This window comes from Odocoileus virginianus, chromosome 15, assembly GCF_023699985.2.
Source record: "Odocoileus virginianus isolate 20LAN1187 ecotype Illinois chromosome 15, Ovbor_1.2, whole genome shotgun sequence".
Lineage (NCBI taxonomy): Eukaryota > Metazoa > Chordata > Mammalia > Artiodactyla > Cervidae > Odocoileus > Odocoileus virginianus.
This window is the reverse complement of record NC_069688.1, coordinates 31921041-31940733: the sequence shown is the minus strand read 5'-3', so window position 1 is coordinate 31940733 and position 19693 is coordinate 31921041. Positions and strand designations below refer to the sequence as shown.

The following is a 19693-nucleotide window of genomic DNA, read 5'->3' as shown; positions in this document are numbered from 1 at the left end:
TATCATAAAATCCCATTTCCGATAAGATGAAGCAGAAGTTTCTTAGATGGACAATCTCATTGTTTATTGCCACTCCCTTACATGTAAGCTCTGGCTTCCCCGGTGGTTCAGACAGTAAAGAATCTGCCTGCAACGCAGGAGATCTGGCTTCCATCCTTGGGTCAGCAAACTCCCTTGGAGGAGGCCATGGCAACCCACTCTAGTATTCTTGCCTGGAGAATTTCATAGACAGAGGAACCTTGTGGCCTATAGTCCATGGCGTCAAACAGTGTTGTTGGACACAACTGAGCGACTAACACTAACTATATGTAACTCATTTCCCAGCAATAGCTAATTAATTTTATTGACATATTGTTGATTTACAATGTTGTGCTAATTACTTTTAACTCTGGGACCTTGACCAATTGTTTGGTGAGTTTAACTTCTCTCCACAGCTAAAATCTCTTCTAGGAAGCTGTCTCTGCCTCAAATACATGAGCACAGAAAAACACACAGATCTTTCTTTCTCTGTCAGTGGAAAAATTACTTTCTCTCTCCTCTATGTTATCCTGCCTTCTCTATCAGTCTCTGGATTAAAGTACTTAACATTACTGTCCATAGTATCATATGATGAGCCCTGAGATTGGACAGTCCTAGGTTTAAATTCTAATTCAACCATTATTAGTGAAGTGATCTTGAACCAATTATACCCCTGATTTCCTCGGCTTACCCTGGAAAGTTCCTTGTCAAGATTAAATAAGAAAATGTGTACAAAATGCACCAAGTATGTTCACAGTATTAATAGATATGAGTACTAATATGGTTACCTGCATGTCTCCTCCATTTAATTATAAGTTCCTCAAGAGAAGGAGCTTGTCTTATACATCTTTGTTTCCTTGACATCTAGGAGAGTGTCTGGCGCATTAAATGAATAACTGCTGGATACATGGCTAAGGCAAAAGTTTGATATGTATCATATATCATACTGAAATTTCACAGTAGTGTAAAGGACAGACTTTTGGAAAAAGTGAAATGTCAAGTGTATGACACAGAAACTTAAGGCATTGTTATCTCTATTTTAAAATGAGAATGCTCCACAGTCTTCTTTTTGAGATAGTGGAAGTAATTTCAAAGGTTAATTCATATGTGGTCTTGTCATCTCAGGTAGATAAACGTTATTTTTTTCTTGATGACAGTAATAAAAATCACAGTAACTAATTATTGGTAGTGTGGTATTCGTTCATTCATTCAAAAATTATTTGAATGTTAATAATACTAGGTACAAACAATAAAAGATAAACAAGGACAAATCTCTGAGCATCAATTTCTATCACTAAGATAGACGTAATAATGGTAGTTCCTTCATTGGGGTTATTGAGAGAATCAAATAAGTCAATATGTGTAATGAGCTTAGAATAAGTCTTGGCACATAAGCAGTACTTATATAATTGTTTTGAACTTTTTGAGAAAATATGGTCCTTTCCATCAATACATTGCCAGACAAAATCATCTAACACAAAGCCTATTTTATAATGAAGTGTTGAATATCTTAAAAAAAAAAATTCATTGCCAGAAAACTCTGAACATGTGAAAGCATGCCTATGAAATTAATCATACTTCATATTAAATACAATGACTACCCTACCACTCATGCACAATTCTGAGTTATTGTGTATAAAAGTATTTATAGTTATTCATCCTGTATTTTATATGAAGCTTTCAAAATTCCACTGATGACTCTGGGATGGAAGGATGGAAGTTGTGAGAGAGCATCATATCATGCTGGGTTCTAACGATCACAGATGGAAACCATATTTAAAGGTCCAGTGTATTCTTTGGAAAGAAAGACAGAGGGTGGTGCCAGGGTTGCATCATATTCCAGACCAGATTAAAGGTCTCTGGAGTTGTGGTTGTGCACACCCTGTTTTATGGTTGTGAGTATTCACTCCACGGCCAATGGCACATGAAGCTTCATCCAGCCTTCCATCTCTAAAATATGTAAACTAAATGCAATAACACATAGCAATAACTAATTATCAATCACAAGGGTCTGGGAGGTTCTCACTCATGAAAACTAATCAATTGAGTGCTCACTCTCTGCCCGATATTAGGATAGACATGAAGTTACCAATAAGAAAAAAACACTCTCTAGCCAGGAAATTTCCAATTAGTGGAGGAACGAGACAAGTAAAAAATTCCAAAACAGTATAATAATAGAGGCATATGAAATTCACAGCAATGAGACCTGGGGAGTGAGGTCTGTTAAATACAGAGGAAGCTGCCTACAGGGAGAAATAACCTGAGCTGAGTTTTGAAGAGTAAAGAGAAGTTAATCATCAAACTAGATAGTGTCATGAGAAGAGCATGATTAGAAGAAAGGCCAGAAATCTTTAGCATGTTTGGAAAACTACAAGTATTTCAGCATTTGAGGTCAAAATAGTTGGGAATTGAGGCTGAAGAGGGCTCTTTTGTGTTGTATGTCTTGTGGCAGAGTTTAGGCTTTTTTCTGTGGACAGTTGGGGCCCATGAATGTTTTTTGACAAAACAGAAAGATGATCTTTGTTTTGTTTTGTTTTAGAGTGATACCTCTGGCTATAGCATGGAAAATGGGGAGCAGGGAGAAATAGGAGATTCTTAAATAATTCAAATGATAAATGATGAGGGTCAACATTTATGTCATTATGATGAAGATGGAGCAATGGGGTAGACTATATATGGATAAGAGTAATAAGACTTACAGGACTAAGTCACTGATTAGCTTGAAGTGTTGGATGAAAATGTAGAAAAGTAGTAGTTGAAGAAGATCATGCAACATTGTACATCAACTTTATACCAATTAAAATTAATTTAAAAAGGAAAAGATCACCATATTTCTGACATAGCAAATCAATTAGTGAATAGTGATGCTGATGACTGGTCATGGGACATGCAGTTGAAGGAGATAGTTAAAGGAGATAAAAGCAAAACCATTTACAGAGGGACTTGCCATTCTCACATGTCTTACTGCAGACCTTTTCTCCTTGATCAGTTAGAAGTTAATCCAAAAGAAGTGTAAATAGGAAGAGAAATTGTGTATTATATATGTTACGTTATGTGTATGCATGCTCAGTCGCCTCAGTCTGACTGCAATACCTTGGACTAGAGTCCACCAGACGCCTTTGTCCATGGGATATTCCAAGAGTAAAAATGCTGGAGTGGGTTGCCATGCCCTCCTCCAGGGATTCGACCCAGGGATCAAACCTGCATCTTCTGCTTTGCAGGTGGATTCTTTACCCACTGAGCCACCTGGGAAGCCCATATTATGTTATATTTGACCTTAATTCAACTTACAATGACAATTGAGTATTCATAGAGGGTAAATGTAATTTAAAAACCCATATATGTATCACATCTTAGAGAACAGACTTTGACTTGAGAACATCATATTAATGATGATGATGATAGCATATTAACTTGGCACTTACCATGATCAAGCACAGCATCAACCTCTTCACAGTCATTACAGAACAAGCCTGTAAGACAAGTACCATTGTTCCCACTTTATAGATGGTGAAATTTGAGATTTAGAGAGTTTGCTTGCCCACTGTTAAGAAGCTAGCTAGGATTCAAAATAAAGTCCTCTCATGTTGTGGAATGAGCAGAGGGTCAGAAATTCAGAAATTTGGTTTAGAATCCTAATTTAGCTATTTATTGGCAAGGCAGTAGTCATGCCACCCTTCGTCTGTAAAATATGAGTTGAGGGATGGGTTGCTAGGGCAGGGAGAAATTGGAAAAGTTGAAATTAAAGACCTCTGTAGCCCCTTCAAGCTTTGTGTTCTGTGGTTTGGACTGTATAATGGAGTATTCATCCTGAGAGTGACTCTGAGCTCAAAGGGATATGGTAACTGATCCTCACAATCTACCGAGAGGGCAGGCACGTCACCAAAGGGAATGCATGCCATTGCCCAATCAGTGTGGCCGTTGGTTTAATCCTTGCATTTATTAAAAGCCCTTTCCAAGATTCCCGTGGCTGTGGTTTTGTACTCAGCCTGAGACAGTACTTGGATTATTGCCCTTTTGTTCATAGGCAAAGAAGTGAGAGGAATTTCTCTGGAAAAGGAAAATCTCATTCTCTTGTAAACAAAGGGCTTCTCAGCCATGGTCTGTGTTTTAAAACATTTCGGAAAGGGATTTTTTTTTTATATTTCAATATTTTATTCAATATTTTATTCTGATTCATGTGTTGAAATATATTACACAGAAAGATACTTTTGTTCTTTATTTTGTACTAACAGAGAGAAAGGTGTCCTCAGTATCTCCTTGTCTCTTATGCTTTAACTAGTAATATCACCTTTTTTTCCTCTTTATTTTATATTGAGGTATAGCTGACTAACAATGTTGTGAGAGTTTCAGGTGAATAGTGAAGGGACTCAGTCGTACATATATGTGTATCCATTCTCCCCCAAATTGCCCTCCCATCCAGGCTGTCACATAACCCTGAGCAGAGTTCCGTCTGCTCCATAGTAGGTCCTTGTTGGTTATCCATTTTAAATATAGCAGTGTGTACACGTCGATCCCAAACTCCCTAACTGTCCCTCCCCGACACTCACCCCCCACCTCAGCAACCATAAGTTCATTTTCTAAGTCTGTGAGTCTCCAGAAAGGGACTTTTTGTGATGCCTTTGCTTGAATTTTGTCATCTCTCTTTCACTTTGTAGTTCTGTTGCCCAAGTATGGAACAATAAAAACCCCTCTAAGTAGAGGTTTGGAGAGTTTGAATATTTCCAGGAAAACCCATAGAAGGGTCTTTTTCAAGCCACAGATAGGGGCAGAAAAGTAGGTGAGTAGAACTATCAGAAGTTTCTAACTTTGGTTTTTTAACATTGGGATATGTACTGCTGTTTCATTTTGGCGGCAGGAGAGTAATTGGGTCTTTTGGGTAAGTCACTTTCTTTAGAGATAAAATGGTGGCCAATTTGGTGATTTAAAGCTCTGCAGTGTTAGTCCTGCTAACCTACAGTAGTACTAAGCTCTAACTATAAAGTTAGGGCTTCCCAGGTGGCACAGTGGTAAAGAATCTGCCTGTCAATGCAGGAGATGCAAGAATTGCCTGTTGGGTCATTGGGTTGGGATGATCTGCTGGAGTAGGAAATGTCAACCCACTCTAGTACTCTTGCCTGGAAAATTCCATGGACAGAGGAGTCTGGCAAGCTACAGTCCATGGGATCCCAAAGAATTGGACATGACTGAGTGACTAAGCATGCAAAAAAAAAAAGTTAACCCTACTCTTGGGATTTAGAAGAAAAGACGTGTACACTGGAGACAAGCGCTGGCTCTGCCATTCATTAGCTTTGTCAGTCCCAGACAATATTCCTGAGCTCCCACTTCCCATTTGTAAAGTAGGAATCAAAATCTTCATTTCAAAGATTATCATGAGGTTGAAAGACAATAATGCATGTAATGTACTTAGTTCAGTGAGTGGCTATAGTTTAATAGATGAGAACTAATTGCAATAGGAAAGACTAGTATTTTGAGTTCAGTTCAGTTCAGTCGCTCAGTCGTGTCCAATTCTTTGCAACCCCATGAACCACAGCACGCCAGACCTCCCTGTCCATCACCAACTCCTGGAGTCCACCCAAACCCATGTCCATTGAGTCAGTGATGCCATCCAACCATCTCATCCTCTGTCATCCCCTTCTCCTCCTGCCCTCAATCTTTCCCAGCATCAGGGTCTTTTCAAATGAGTCAGCTCTTCACATCAGGCGGCCAAAGTATTGGAGTTTCAGCTTCAGCATCAGTCCTTCCAATGAACACCCAGGACTGATCTGAATCAGTTTGGTTGGATCTCCTTGCAGTCCAAGGGACTCTCAAGAGTCTTCTCCAACACCACAATTCAAAAGCATCAATTCTTTGGTGCTCAGCTTTCTTTATAGTCCAACTCTCACAGAGTTAGCAGAATACTAATAATATAGTATTCCCTGTTCATTGGGCAAGATATCCTACAAAATATTTTCTTTAACCTTGTTTATTTAGCCTCTTTACAGCACACATGAGTAACAATCACAGCAGATACTGTGTCAATAAGCAAGCAGAATGGAAAATAATTAATGTAATGTGCTTGTGTGCATGGAAGTCTCTATCAGAAATTATAATGCTCATGACCTGTATTCTCCTAGAATGAAATTAAAGCTCACAATGGCTTTGTATGTGCATTAGCTATTATTCTGTACTTTCAGGAATATTTGCTATCTCTAGTTTGTTGTGATTATTTGTGAAAAGCAGAAACAGGAAGAAGAGATATGAAACTGTGCTGGATTAATAAGAGTGCCTGAGGCATGGACAGAATATTATTGTACTTCACACAAAAATAGGGTGACCCAGCTGAGCTCAGATATCAAACCTATCTGTACCCAGGAGGATGTTAATTTTCAGTGAAAACTCTTGGACAGATGCCAATAAATTCTGGGAAAAGGAAATAATATTATACAGACTCCTTCTCTGAGATCTTTGATGTCCAGAGAGAAACCCTTTTTGAAAAGACAATTATTTTCTCCTTTGGCTCATCTTTGAGGATTGCTGCAGCTGGGTCATTTTGTACCCAAAGACCACCACAAAGTTCAGAGCATGTAGGAGGGGCCTTCCCATTAAATCTTTGGTCAACCATTCACATTTTCCAAAAGTTAGTTGACAATTACAAGGTTTGGGGACTTTCAGTTATAATTGTATTGCAAAAATAATAAGAGAGGAACCAGGCAGAGGTTATGTTAACAGGCCTTTGGTGGCTGTCAAGGACATGTGGTTCAGCCTTTGAAGTCAGTTTCAATAGATTTTCATGTGAAATAAGTGAAGTAAAATGTTGCCATTTCAGATTTCACAAGTAATATTGTTTAATGTACTGATGTTGTTTCTTGTAAATTTGTTTTAGGGAGCTATTTTATTTCCTCTGACTACTATTTCGGAACTCCTCTATTAAGTGAAGCAAAACAGGGGGTTGAAATTACATCTCTATTTCTGTTTTTATGTTACTTTAAAAAATTAATTCAAGCCCTTGTTGTTTTCTTTTTAAATAAAACAGATACAAAAAGCTAAAAGAATGTGAAGTAACAGTCTTGTTTCCCTAGTCTCTCTTCATATCCCTTTCAAAATTTCTTTTTTTATATGTCCAAAAAAATACAAAACCAAATTTTATGTGTAGACCCACTCATGCAGCAGATACACTATATTGTGTATTTTACCCAAATAGAAATATAAAATATTATAAAGTACTTTGATTCCTCTCTTAACATTTCTTGGAGACATTTCAATATTATTATATATAGACCTTTGCATTCTTTTTAATATTTGCAAGTCATTCTATTGTTTGAATATACCATAATATATCTAACTAGTGATTTCTGTATCTTGTTATTACAAATACTACTGTAATGGACAGGATAAATTCCTTACATGGCATTTCTTGGATCAGTGCATCTTGTTTTGACAGATTAATAAAGTTCCTACTAAGAGTATGTGTGAGTGCTTGTTTTAGGCAGGTATTCTATTGTCTGTGTGTGTCTTCCTCTATACCAGGTTGACGGTGTGGTATCAATCGATGTAAGCAGAATAAGTAAATAAAGAATAGAAACTTGGATACAACAAAGGTGTTAGTCAGGGTCCCACCAGGGAACAGAACACCCACTCAAATGAGAATAATTTAAGGATGAGTCATTTACAAAGAACTGTTTATAATGATGCAAGTGGATAGACGGGAAACCCATGGAATCATGCAGTAATCTTCAGGTGGTAAATAGTGGCTGAGTTACCACCTCTGAGGCATAATGGAGAGAGGAGGGAGCAGACATTGGACTTCAAGGGAAGTCACATAAGGAAGTTCACCTTGAGAGGAGTTGTACATGGCCTTATGTTGAGGGCCAAGGCATCATGAGGGTCCCCTTTCCCACAGTTTCCTGGGGGCAGGGGTCCCATTGGCTTAGCGAAGCAGAAGCCAAAGCCCATGCTCTTCAATGGGGTCCATACCAGTCAATTTCACAAGGCAAACAGGATGGTTACAAAGGATGAAGACACAGCATCTTCCCACTAGCTATCTATTTTATACATGATAGTGTATACATGTTAAGGAAGCTCATCATGGTGCTCTGTGATGATCTAGAGGGATGGAGTTGGGGGGGAGGTTCTAGAGGAAGGGGATATATGTGTACTTATAGCTGTTTGATAGTGTTGTACAGCAGAAACGAACACAACACTGTAAAGCAATTATACTTTAATTAAAAAATATCCTATGACAAAGCTTAAAGGCAAAGAATATTAAAAAAGAATGGATATATATATATATATAACCAAATCACTTTGCTGTATAACAGGAGTTAGCAACAATTGTAAACAACGTAAGTTGAACAATTGTAATTTACAATGAACAATTGTAAATTATTTACAGCATTGTTAAAATTAACATTTGTAAACAATTTACAACATTGTAAATCAACTATACTTCAATAAAAATAAATTTACAAAAGAGTGAAAAATAGCTCTGAATAGGGCAAAAAATTAAAATCACCCCAACATAAAGATGATTACTATCACTACTGATTTCCAGAATGACTCATACCAAACCAGGTAAAGACCTATACAACCTGAGCACATATCTAGGGGCAGAGTCTTTTTTTTTTTTTGTAAAGTATATCTCCTTATTAACCCAATATTTTATTTTGTGAGTCATCTGCAGGGAGGGACCATATCTAATTTATTCATCACACTTTTAGCAGAGCCCAGAACAGAGCCTGGCACAGATGAAGCACTTAATAACTAGATGTTGGGCAAATAAATGCCAGAAAAAAAGGATCTTATTTCTGAACTTGACATTTTATAATGTTATTTAAGCCAGTTTCTTCATTTTCTTTTCCTATGACTGGTGGTGGGAAATTGTCTTCTAGAGAATGGTGGGACTCTGCTGCTTTCATGAGAGGCCAACCCTAGAATTGAAGTTATACCAGCGTGGTTCTTCCTGTATGTTCCAGGGTACAGGGTTTCACTCACACGCAGAGCATGTGTGCATGTGCATGGCTGCTCAGTCGTGTCCGCCTCTTTGCCACCCCTATGGACTGTAGCCTGCCAGGCTCGTCTGTCCATGGGATTCTCCACACAAGAATCCTGGAGTGGGCTGCCATGCCCTCCTCCAGGCGATCTTCCCCACCCAGTGATCAAACCCTCATCTCCTCTGTCTCTTGCATTTCAGGCAGATTCTTCACCAGATGAGCCATCAGGAAAGCCCACACAGAGCACAGTTGACGGGAATAATTACAGACATATAAACAGCATTCGAGGTGATGGGAGGTTTCCATTCCTACTCTTTCCAAAATATTTTTTCCCCTTCAGGTTTATTGAGATTAAATTGACAAACAAAATTGTGTATATTTAACAAGTACAATGAGATGACTTGGGACGTTGTTACCACAGTCAAATTAATTGACACAATTCATCACCTTCCATAGTTACTATAGTTACCACAATGTCCATTAGCGCCTCAATCCACAAAGGGTTCTGAACTCTCAATTGATCATCTCAAACATCTGTTCACAGTATGAACTTCCTTGGTAGAGATTTCTTACATCTGGATTATTATTCTTGGAAATCTTTGAATCTAATTGACACTCATTCCATTAAAGCAGTGATCACATTGAACTGTATTTTTTTCCTCTTGAATGACTTTGTTAAATATAAATTTTGTTGTCTAACTGCCTGAAGTTTCAGACCCTGCCTTTTTCATCATGAAATCCACAGCATGAATCTCAGCACTTAATAGATGCTCAGTAATTAGAAGCTGAATTTATTCAGGTCAACATTCTTCTTTCCTTTTCTAGGCTCTTCTGGACACATTCCTAGACTTTGGAGATACAGCAAGAAAGTCGATTCTCACTCTTTTCTGCTATTGAACAGAGAGCATGAACATGACCATGGTAAGACAGAATAAACTTGGGCTTTAATATGAGACCAACCAGAGCTCATATCACAGTTGTGCCATTTCTAGCTTGATAACCTTGAGTTATCAACTTCTTGAGTTATTCAGCTTCTCTGAGGTTACTGAGAGAATGTAATAAGTTTATGTACACAGTAAATTCACTGACATGAAGAAATACTAGCTTCCCTGCTTCTATCACCCTCTTTTCCCTTAAGGGCCCCCAAAACTGTGCTCTGGTTAAAGTCAAATGATGGGACAGTGGATTCAAACGGAGGCATTTAAGGTCCTTCTTGTAATTTTAGAAAAATTCATGGCATGATGGGAATCAACATTCTTCCATTAAACTTTCCTTTCCATGAGATGTGGAAACTTAATCCTAGTATTGCTTACTTTTATGTATTTATTTTTTGGCCACACCACACAGCATGAGGGATCTTAGTTCCCCAGCCAGGGTTCGAACCCATGCTCCCTGCAGTGGAAGCTCAGGTCTTAACCACTGGACCACCAGGGAAGTCCTAATCTTAGTACTACATTCAATGAACAACTGAACAAAATACCATAGGAATTCATGTCCATTCACTCCCCTCTTTTCTACATAAGCTGGTAAACTTGTTTTCAGTTCAGTTCAGTTCAGTCGCTCAGTCCAACTCTTTGCGACCCAATGAACCACAGCACGCCAGGCCTCCCTGTCCATCACCAACTCCCAGAGTCAACCCAAACCCGTGTCCATTGAGTCAGTGATGCCATCCAACCATCTCATCCTCTGTCATCCCCTTCTTCTCCTGCCCTCAATGTTTCCCAGTATCAGGGTCTTTTCCAATGAGTCAGCTCTTCGCCTATACCTTTAGGAGGTATAATATTTGAATCAATGGATGTTTGTGTTGAAATGATAGTGTTATACCCTCATTCTCATTCATTCATGAATCTTGTGATCCATCTTTGTGGGTCTTTAGATTAATCATCAATATTTTGTTCTTGAGTTAACCTGTCCACACAATTTAATAAACACACCAGGATTATTTCCCAACCTTATCAGATGATGCTAAATTAGCTTTCTTCAAGTTCTTTTCAGTTTTACATGACCATCTAAGTATTATACATAAAATTATAACATGAAAAATATAGTATACATTAAAATTGTATAAAATGACACTATATGTAAAATTAAATATGTGCAATTGTAGCAGTCTTACTAATAGTATTAAGTTATATCCCCCAAATTCTGAAGGCTCAGGAGTCACCGGGTGTGGCATGCATAGCGTTGGCCCCCTGTGCCTGTTCACCTTAATTGCCCCTCCTCCCACCATGCTCTCTCTGAAGCCTTTATTCCAGTCATGCAGACAGAAACTTCTTTTGGCTTCACCAAGGCTCACATTCACCAATTCCACTCACATTCCCAGGGTCGGTTCCTCCTGCTCACCTTTCAGCTTTCCACTTGAAGCAACAGCTTCTACAAAGGCCATTCCTGACCCCTCCTAGGGTCACTCACCCTGCCAGGTCATCCATAGCACACTGCCCTTCTAGTGGGTAGTGCTTTCCCTATGTCAATGTTAATGCTGATTTAACTTTCTTTTTTTAATGTAATTTTTATTCTATCCTGGAGTACAGTTGATTTATAATGTTGTGTTAGTTTCAGATGTACAGCAAAATGATTCAGTTATACAAATATATGTGATTTAACTTCCTGACTCTTTCTTCATATTATAAGACCTCAGAGGAAAGGACCTGTGAATTGTCTTATTTCTTGTTATATACCTGTTGTCTGGCATAGTGCATGATCCATGCATGCATGCATGTTACATCGCTTCATTCGTGTTTGACTCTTGGTGACCCCATGGACTATAGCCCCCTAGGCTCCTCTGTCCATGGGATTTCCCAGGCAAGAATACTGGAGTGGGTAGCCATTCCAATCTCCAGGGCATCTTCCCAACCCAAGGAACTATTCTAGGTTTCCTGCATTGCAGGCGGATTCTTTACCAACTTTACTCACCTCTATATCTAACAAGAGATGGGGTTAGTGGACTTCTAAGGAATCTTCTGCCTCTGGCCCAGGCAATATATATAATATTAAACTATCCAATGAATAGATTCTACTATTTTCTTCCTGGTAAATTGTGTTTCTTTATGACAACTCCAAGTCATGATGCACAAAACACCAGAAAGAAGAAAGCAGATACGAACCACAAAAATTACATCATTATTTAGGCTTCTTAAATAAGCTATTATTTTGTTTTTGTTTTGAGGGCCCTAGCATGGCAATAGTCTTAAAAGCAGACACTCTCGAAGGAGAAAACGATGTTCTCGGTTCCTTAATAGCTCATTGGCACATCAAGGTAGAAGATTAAACCATGTGAAGTGAAGTTCAGGATATGATCTAAGGGATATAGTTATCACAAAGGGAAGAGCAAAAGCCCATTCATCCTGGAGCACATGGGGAGAAAGAAGAAGGTCAACAGGAAGTGTGTAGTGAAATACATCTGCTGTGGGTCTCTGTTGTTGTTATTGTTGTTTAGTCGCTAAGCCATGTCTGACTCTTTTGTGATCCCATGAACTGTAACCCGCCAGGCTCCTCTATCCATGGGATTCTCCAGGCAAGAATACTCGAGTGGGTTGCCATTTTCTACTCAAGAGTATCTTCCCAACCCAGGGATCGAACCCGAGTCTCTCATGTATCTTATGTCTTCCCAACTCAGGGATAGAACCTGAGTTTCTTATGTATCTGCATTGGCAGGCAGCTTCCTTACCACTAAGTCACCAAGGAAGCCATGCTGTGGCATCTCTGCTTTGTTTAAATCCCTAACAAGAATTTCCATACTGATAAGGGATATATTAGTTAGGTCCTCAGCAGGAAGATGTACATTCAAGGCTTTGAGCAAAGAAAATTTAATGAAAGGGCTATTTACAGAGAGGTATGGACAGAATTAAAGGAACCAGTAAGAGATGAAGAAGCACCAAGGATTATCAACAGAGGGGAAGCATCAGAAAGGGGAGCTGAGTTTTGGGATCCACAAGAGGAAGAGTTTTAACTGTATGCAAGAGAGTCATTCAACAGGAGCTGTGACTATCGATACAGAGAGAGCCAGTGTCAGACTCCGGCCCTACCGGGGGAGTGTGGAGGGAACACCTCCACTTCTGTCCCTCCCCACCTCTTGAACTCCAACTAATGATGTGAAATGATTTGGCAAATTCAAACCCAGAAACTAGAGGACAAGTGAGACTCTGATCTGGTCTAAAAGGGACAGTGGGATTTTTTTTCCCTGGATTTTCCCCCAGGAAAAAATAATAGGGGCAGATGGAGAATAACTAACACAGAATAATTTCCAGGCACATGGGGTTGTACTTCGTGTGCCTGGACATAACCTGTGAAACTTCACAGTTAGTTTGGCACCATGTCAAAGGGTCATGCAAATCCTTGTCTGAGAGTGGACTCCTATGCGATTTGGCCCCTAACATGGATAGAGCCGTGTCTTAAACCTATTTGTCTCGCTCCCAAGCCCATGCTATTATCTACCAACTACCAACTATTTTTGGCTCCTGTTGTCAGATCCTCAGCAGACAATCTGCTGAAGCAGCATTTATTTTTTCCAGTCTAATCTCCCAATGATGGAGTACCATTTCATTTTTGTAGGAAAATCTGAAGGTGTATTTTTTTTTTAAATGGCATTTCCTTCAGTACATCCTTTCAGTAGCAAAACACTATAAGAATGCATTTTCATCATTTTGATGAAATGGATCCAAGACTAAAAGAATACCACCTAATAGAAATTGCTAAGTGCTAATGAGCTTGAAATCTTCCTTTTCCTAAACTATACTAACTGGGTTCAAATTTTTACCTTGCCCCTTACTTATAATGTCTTTGGCAAACCGTTTGAATTCTTTGTACATCATTTTCTGTACCTGTGAGATCGAGGTGAAATAAGATAGCTGTTAGGAATCCATATTTTGATGTACCTAAAATCCTTTCAAGAGTGATTGGTATATAGTAAAGATTAAAGGGACTTCCCTGGTGGTCTAGTGGTTAAGAATCTGCCTGCCAATGCAGGGGACACAAGTTCAATCCCTGCTTTGGGCAGATCCCACATGCCGCAGGACAGCTAAACTGTGCGCCACAACTACGGAAGCCCTTGCCCCCAAAGCCTGTCCTCTGCAACAAGAGAAGCCTCGGCGATGGGAAACCCATGCGCCACTCTAGAGAGCAGGCCTGGCTCTCCACTACGAGGAGAAAAGCCCATGAGGCAACCAAGACCCCGCACAACCAAATATAAATAAAATTACAAGAAAAAAACAACTGTGACTCCCAGCTAAATCCATATTTCTAGAAAAAATGAGTAAAGACTCATTAAATGTTATTATTACATGCCTTAACAGTAACACCTTGTGCTTTTTATTCAGGAAACTTTTAGTGGACACCCACTCTACAGGGAAGACCTATGAAAAACAGTTTTTGTACATAACATCAGAACTGGGTAGGAAAAACAGACTAGTAAATACAAGGAATTGCATGACAATTCAGAGAGAGTCACAGAGGTCTGGGTTACTCTAACTACCATTATTGACTGGTGGTACCACAAATTCAAACTGGCCAGAAAATGGTTGAGATGTGAAATAGGCAAGAAGAGAAAACCAAACTTTGTGATCAATATGACAGTCGTTCCTTATTTGTGATATGTTTGAACTTTTGTTTTTTTAAGTTTTAACATTTTAAAAAGTCTTTTCAAGATATAACCCTGGTTTTATGGAGTTTTCACTAGGACAAGCCGCTCAAAGACACAAGTTCAGTTGCTAGCACTACAACTTGCTGGCTCAGTGATGCTGGACCATCCTCTCTGAGCATCCTCATCTGTAAAGTGAACCTAGCATCCACCCTTTTGTGCTGCCTACATAAAACACCATAAGGATCAGATAAGCTAAATGGATGTGCTATTAAGTGTTAAAAACATGAGACTGTGCAAATGTAAAGAAGAAAGTTGTTATCCCATGATATACCCTGAGATGACACTATAGTTGTTAAAGACACAGGGTTTGGATTTCAGATACTGTTGCTGTTTAGTCACTAAACAGCCTTTAATATCACTAAAAAGACTTCAGTCTTTTATGCCCCCATGGACCGTAGCCTGCCACGCCCATCTGTCCATGGGATTTCCCAGGTAAGAATACTGGAGTTGCAATTTCCTTCTCCAGGGGATCTTCTTGACCTAGCTATCGAACCCACATTTCCCACCTCTCCTGCATTAGCAGGCAGATTCTTTACTACTGAGCCACCAGGGAAGCCTTGGATTTCAGATATACTTGTGTTTGAATCCTGGCTTTGCCACTTATTGGCGTGCAAACTTGGTTGAGTTAACTAGTCTTTCTGACCCTCATTTTATGTAATGGATCATTTTGAGAATTTGTTGAGATTGTGTGTAGAAAATGTTTAGCACATTATTAAGACCAAAGATCAGTAAGCTCTTCAAAAAACTATTCTTTACACTGCAGCTTGGCTAGAAATGCATCATAGTAATCAAATGAAGAAGCAATCTTGCACCTAAAATTTATAACCAAGAGTCATAACAGAAGAGAGAAACTATCCATATTTGTATTTGTCTCCCAGGGTCAGCAAGATGACTTGAGGAAGTTTTGAAATGTTAGAATTCAGACAAGCAATATGGAAAGTCAAAACAATATACAAAATTATGCCTGTGGCACATGCAGAAAGTAGATAAAGCTTATCACTTCTGATTTCAAAGGGGGGATTTATTAAACTAGATAAGAATCTAGAATTTGTGATAAATTCTGCCTCTGTTTCTTATACAACCACTTTTATGTTTTTAATAATTTACACCTCTAAAGTTACATGGACCATGTAACACTTTTATCACCCAGACTTTCAAAAGACAAAAAAACTTGCAGACACCCAGAAACAATAGCAGGAAGCCTGAGAATTTGCCTGAAAATTGAAGGTGAGTCAAATAGGAAAAGTCTTCGTAACCAAGAGTAACCAGACAGCGTCTAATGTGACTTTCCCACATGAAAGACTGTTATAACAAAAAACCCTACCAGTATTCTAAGCTGTAGAGTTTTGCCAAAAACACACATGAAAAAAACATTTCCTGTCTGTACTGAACTACCAAGATGCTGTGACATTATGTGTCTGGGTGTGACTTTCAATATAGATAAACAATCTTGCTCTTTTTTTTTTTCAGAGATAACATTACCAACAGTATATTCCAGACTCACATTCTGTTTGTTTTCTTATTCAATATTTATTGAAGCTTCATATTATTTTCATAATTGATCTCTATTTTCATATATGCATATGGAAATACAAATAGAAATTTGGGGGGCATAGAAATCCTAGACCATTAGGGCTAGAGGAAGACTTAATAGTAATTTTCATGTATGCTGAGTCACTTCAGTCACATCCAACTCTTTGTGACCCTATGAGCTGTAGCCCACCAGGTTCCCCTGTCCAAAGGAAGAGGATTCCAAGGGAAGAGATTCTCTAGGCAAGAATGCTGGAGTGAGTTTCCATGCCCTTCTCCAGGTGATCTTCCCGACTCGGGGTCAAACCTGCATCTCTTACGTCTGCTGCCTAGGCAGGTGGGTTTTACCACCAGAGCCCATGGGAAGCCCCATGAAGACTTAGTCAGATGCAAATACTGAACCCAGGGGAGGATGATGATTCTTTGAAAGTCACACTTAGAAGTGAGACCACCATATCTTCTCTCTATTTCCTTTTACCTTTCCACTATATAATGCTGCCTTTCGAAATAAGTCAGCAAAAACGAGTCTTAAGAAAAGAGTTAAAATAGAACAAATACCTGTACAGGGGGATTTTTACTATTTGGATATTGGAAACACTCCAACTAGGGAGATCACGTATCCTAGTTTGTCCAGAGTAGTTCAGAGTGCATCTGTTGTCCTGTTGTAATAATCAATAGTCCCCCATTTGCTCTCATAAATGTGTGATTTAGAAAATAATTTCTATGGTCACCTTAATGAAGGCACAAGTTTCTTGTTGAATGTAAAGAGTCACATTTCACTTGCAAAGAACCTGAAGGTACATTCTAACTTGGCCATACATAAGGAAGTATACACAAACTATTATAAGCGTTTGGGATTGAAAAGAGGGTGGGGGATGGGAGATACTGTGTACTTGAAAATGAACAAGGTCACACACATTGGCCATAGTAAAGCTATGCTCAGTTGCTCAGTTATGTCTGACCCTTTGCGACCCCATGGACTGTAGTCCACCAGGCTCCTCTGTCCATACAATTTCCCATACAAGAATACTGTAGTGGGTTGCCATTTCCTACTCCAGATGATCTTTCCAACCTAGGGACTGAACCTGCATCTCCTGCATCTTCTGCATTGGCAGGTGGATTCTTTACTACTGAGCCACCTGGAAAGCCCAGAGTAGAGCTAACCACTACCAGAAGGACCCAAGCATGTACATGTAGCTTTGCAGGATGTCTTCAATGAGAATTTTGGTTCTATTTTTATTTTTGTTTTTGACAAAACGAACATACATGAAAGAGTAGTAAAGCTATGCTGTGACTGAAAAAACACAGCTGGGACCCAAACACATTGAGATCCAAACTCATGTTTCAGCAAAATGTAACTTGAGGCTTATTACTCTAAATCTCTGGATCTTATCATTTCCATTATTTATAAAGTAAAATGATTCGATGAGACTCTTTGTTTCTTTCCAGCTCCAATTTTAGACTCCTGTGGATTTGTTAATTAGCTTCCATGCTTTCATCATTTCTCAGGAAAAATTATTACCCACATAGCTACCCCCGCCTTCACCATCACCATCACCAATTTGCCTCAAGCTCTTGATGAAATTTCCTCAGAAATTTCAGAAAGTGAGAACCACAAAGAATTTCTCCTCCTGGAATTTCCCTTGGGCATTAGTACAACTTAACACAACCTAATAACTTAAGATCATATTGGCAGACCAATGTTTCAGATTTCATCTTCCAATACAGAGGGTGAAGGTTTGATCCCTGGTGGGGGAGCTAAGATTCCACATGCCTCATAGACAAAAGAATAGTATGTAAACAGAATTTGTTATTGTAACAAATTCAATAAGGACTATAAAAATGATAGGCACTAAAGAAAAAAAATCTTAAAAACAGCAACAACATAAAACAACATAAGTTCACAACAATAGGAGTCCATCTCTCCATCCCAGGATGTCATCGCATGTTTCATGTTTTCATCTTTTTAGCTCAGTGGCAAATGAAGGCTCTGCCTGTACATGTGGAGTGGATAAAATGTGGCATGACCAATTGGCTCAACTCTGCTTTTTTTCCCCAACTGGCCTAGAATTTGGCCCAGCAACTCATGATGACAATACGGAAAACCGAAACAATAGGATTAGATATGCTATAACCTCATTTGATGGCATGAATAGACCCAGCTTCATTTTTCCCGAACTCCATTGCTGAGTTTTAATGAGAAGTCCAAAGGTCAATTACTTTTTGAACGCCTGTATGAAGAGAAAACTGATAGCCGGGAAAGTTGATTGTATCATTCACTCTGCACACACAGCAAATTGGTTTTCTATTTATGGAGAATGTTTTTAATTAGTGTTTGAATTGTGTATTAAAACTGGGCAACTATAAATAGTTAACAGCTGTGATATTTTATATGTTAAAATTCAAAACTCCCCTCCCTCAGTTTGATGAATTCTAACCCATAGCTCTCTGTTTACATGTTTGCTATTTTGGTTCTGTGTAATTCTAGAAATAACTAGTTTCAGACAGTTATGGTTTAGTGAACGCAGGGAATTGCTTTTGCTAAAATTATTGTTGCTTGTTTCTAAAACTCCTACAGAATAAATCTACGGTCTTCGGAAAAGCAAAAGTTATTTCCAATGACACATACTATTTGCTGAAAATTTACGGTAGATTGACTCATGCATCTTTGCATTGTACTTAGATTAAAATACTATAGCTTTGGTTGAGGGGCAGATGTGTCAGTGGCCTCTCTGTGGCTTAACAGTTTGTTTTGATAGGACGTAGAAAGTTTACCTAATTATAGGAGGCTCATTATTGGTTCTGAAGGAGGAAAAAAGTCATCTCAACATTGATTTCTTCTGGAAATGAATCATGCAGTTGTATAACTTTTAGCACCACTGTCTGTCTCCATCTGTGATCTTCTTTTTTTTCTTTTAGTTAATGTGAAGTTTGTCATTTCAAATAATGTCTGATGTCTGGCCCCAGGCTATTTGTAGATTTATCCTACCCAACATGTGTCACTCATCTTTGTTTAGATTCTGCAGCCTTCATTCTGGCAAACTCTTTTCATTTTATCCTTGCTTTTGTTTCGTTGATGGCTCTGTACAGATTATAATGGGATCTCTCAGAAAGAGTCTGATTAATGGTGATTATCATAAGTCCATTGATATACAGTAAATTGGAATTCTTGACATGAATTTATCATTCAGATTAAATAATGGCTGCATCATATTTCAACAGTTGCTTTGCCCATATTTTATAGTGGCCAACCCATCCTTTTAATGGTACCACTTAAAGAAAGAATAGATAGTTCGAACTATTCACTCAACACATCCAGTCTCTATGTTGAAGCTAGAGATGTTGGAATTCTTCTAAACATGAAAGAAAGATGCCTTGATTTTCAAACAATTGTAATTTTACAATTAGACTTGCCTGAGTTTTATGTGGTATTGTATCTGCTTTATTAGTTGTGGTTTTGTTGTTGTTGAGTCAAGTCATAGCGGACCCTTTGCAACCTCATGGACTGTAGCATTCCAGGCTCCTTTGTCCTCCT

General features: G+C 38.7%; 1 protein-coding gene across 9 annotated transcripts in view; it reads left to right on the top strand.

Moving 5' to 3' along the window:
- The window catches only part of COLEC10 (collectin subfamily member 10), a 490492-nt gene that overhangs the window by 398813 nt on the left and 71986 nt on the right, over window positions 1–19693 (top strand). For 8 of the 9 annotated variants that reach the window (XM_070477222.1, XM_070477223.1, XM_070477219.1 and 5 more), the window contains one exon: window positions 9816–9911. In XM_070477222.1, the coding sequence (XP_070333323.1) occupies window positions 9816–9911 (96 nt within the window). Of the gene's footprint in view, window positions 1–9190; window positions 9279–9815; window positions 9912–19693 lie in introns of all 9 variants that reach the window. The other variant, XM_070477225.1, reaches the window with a different exon arrangement.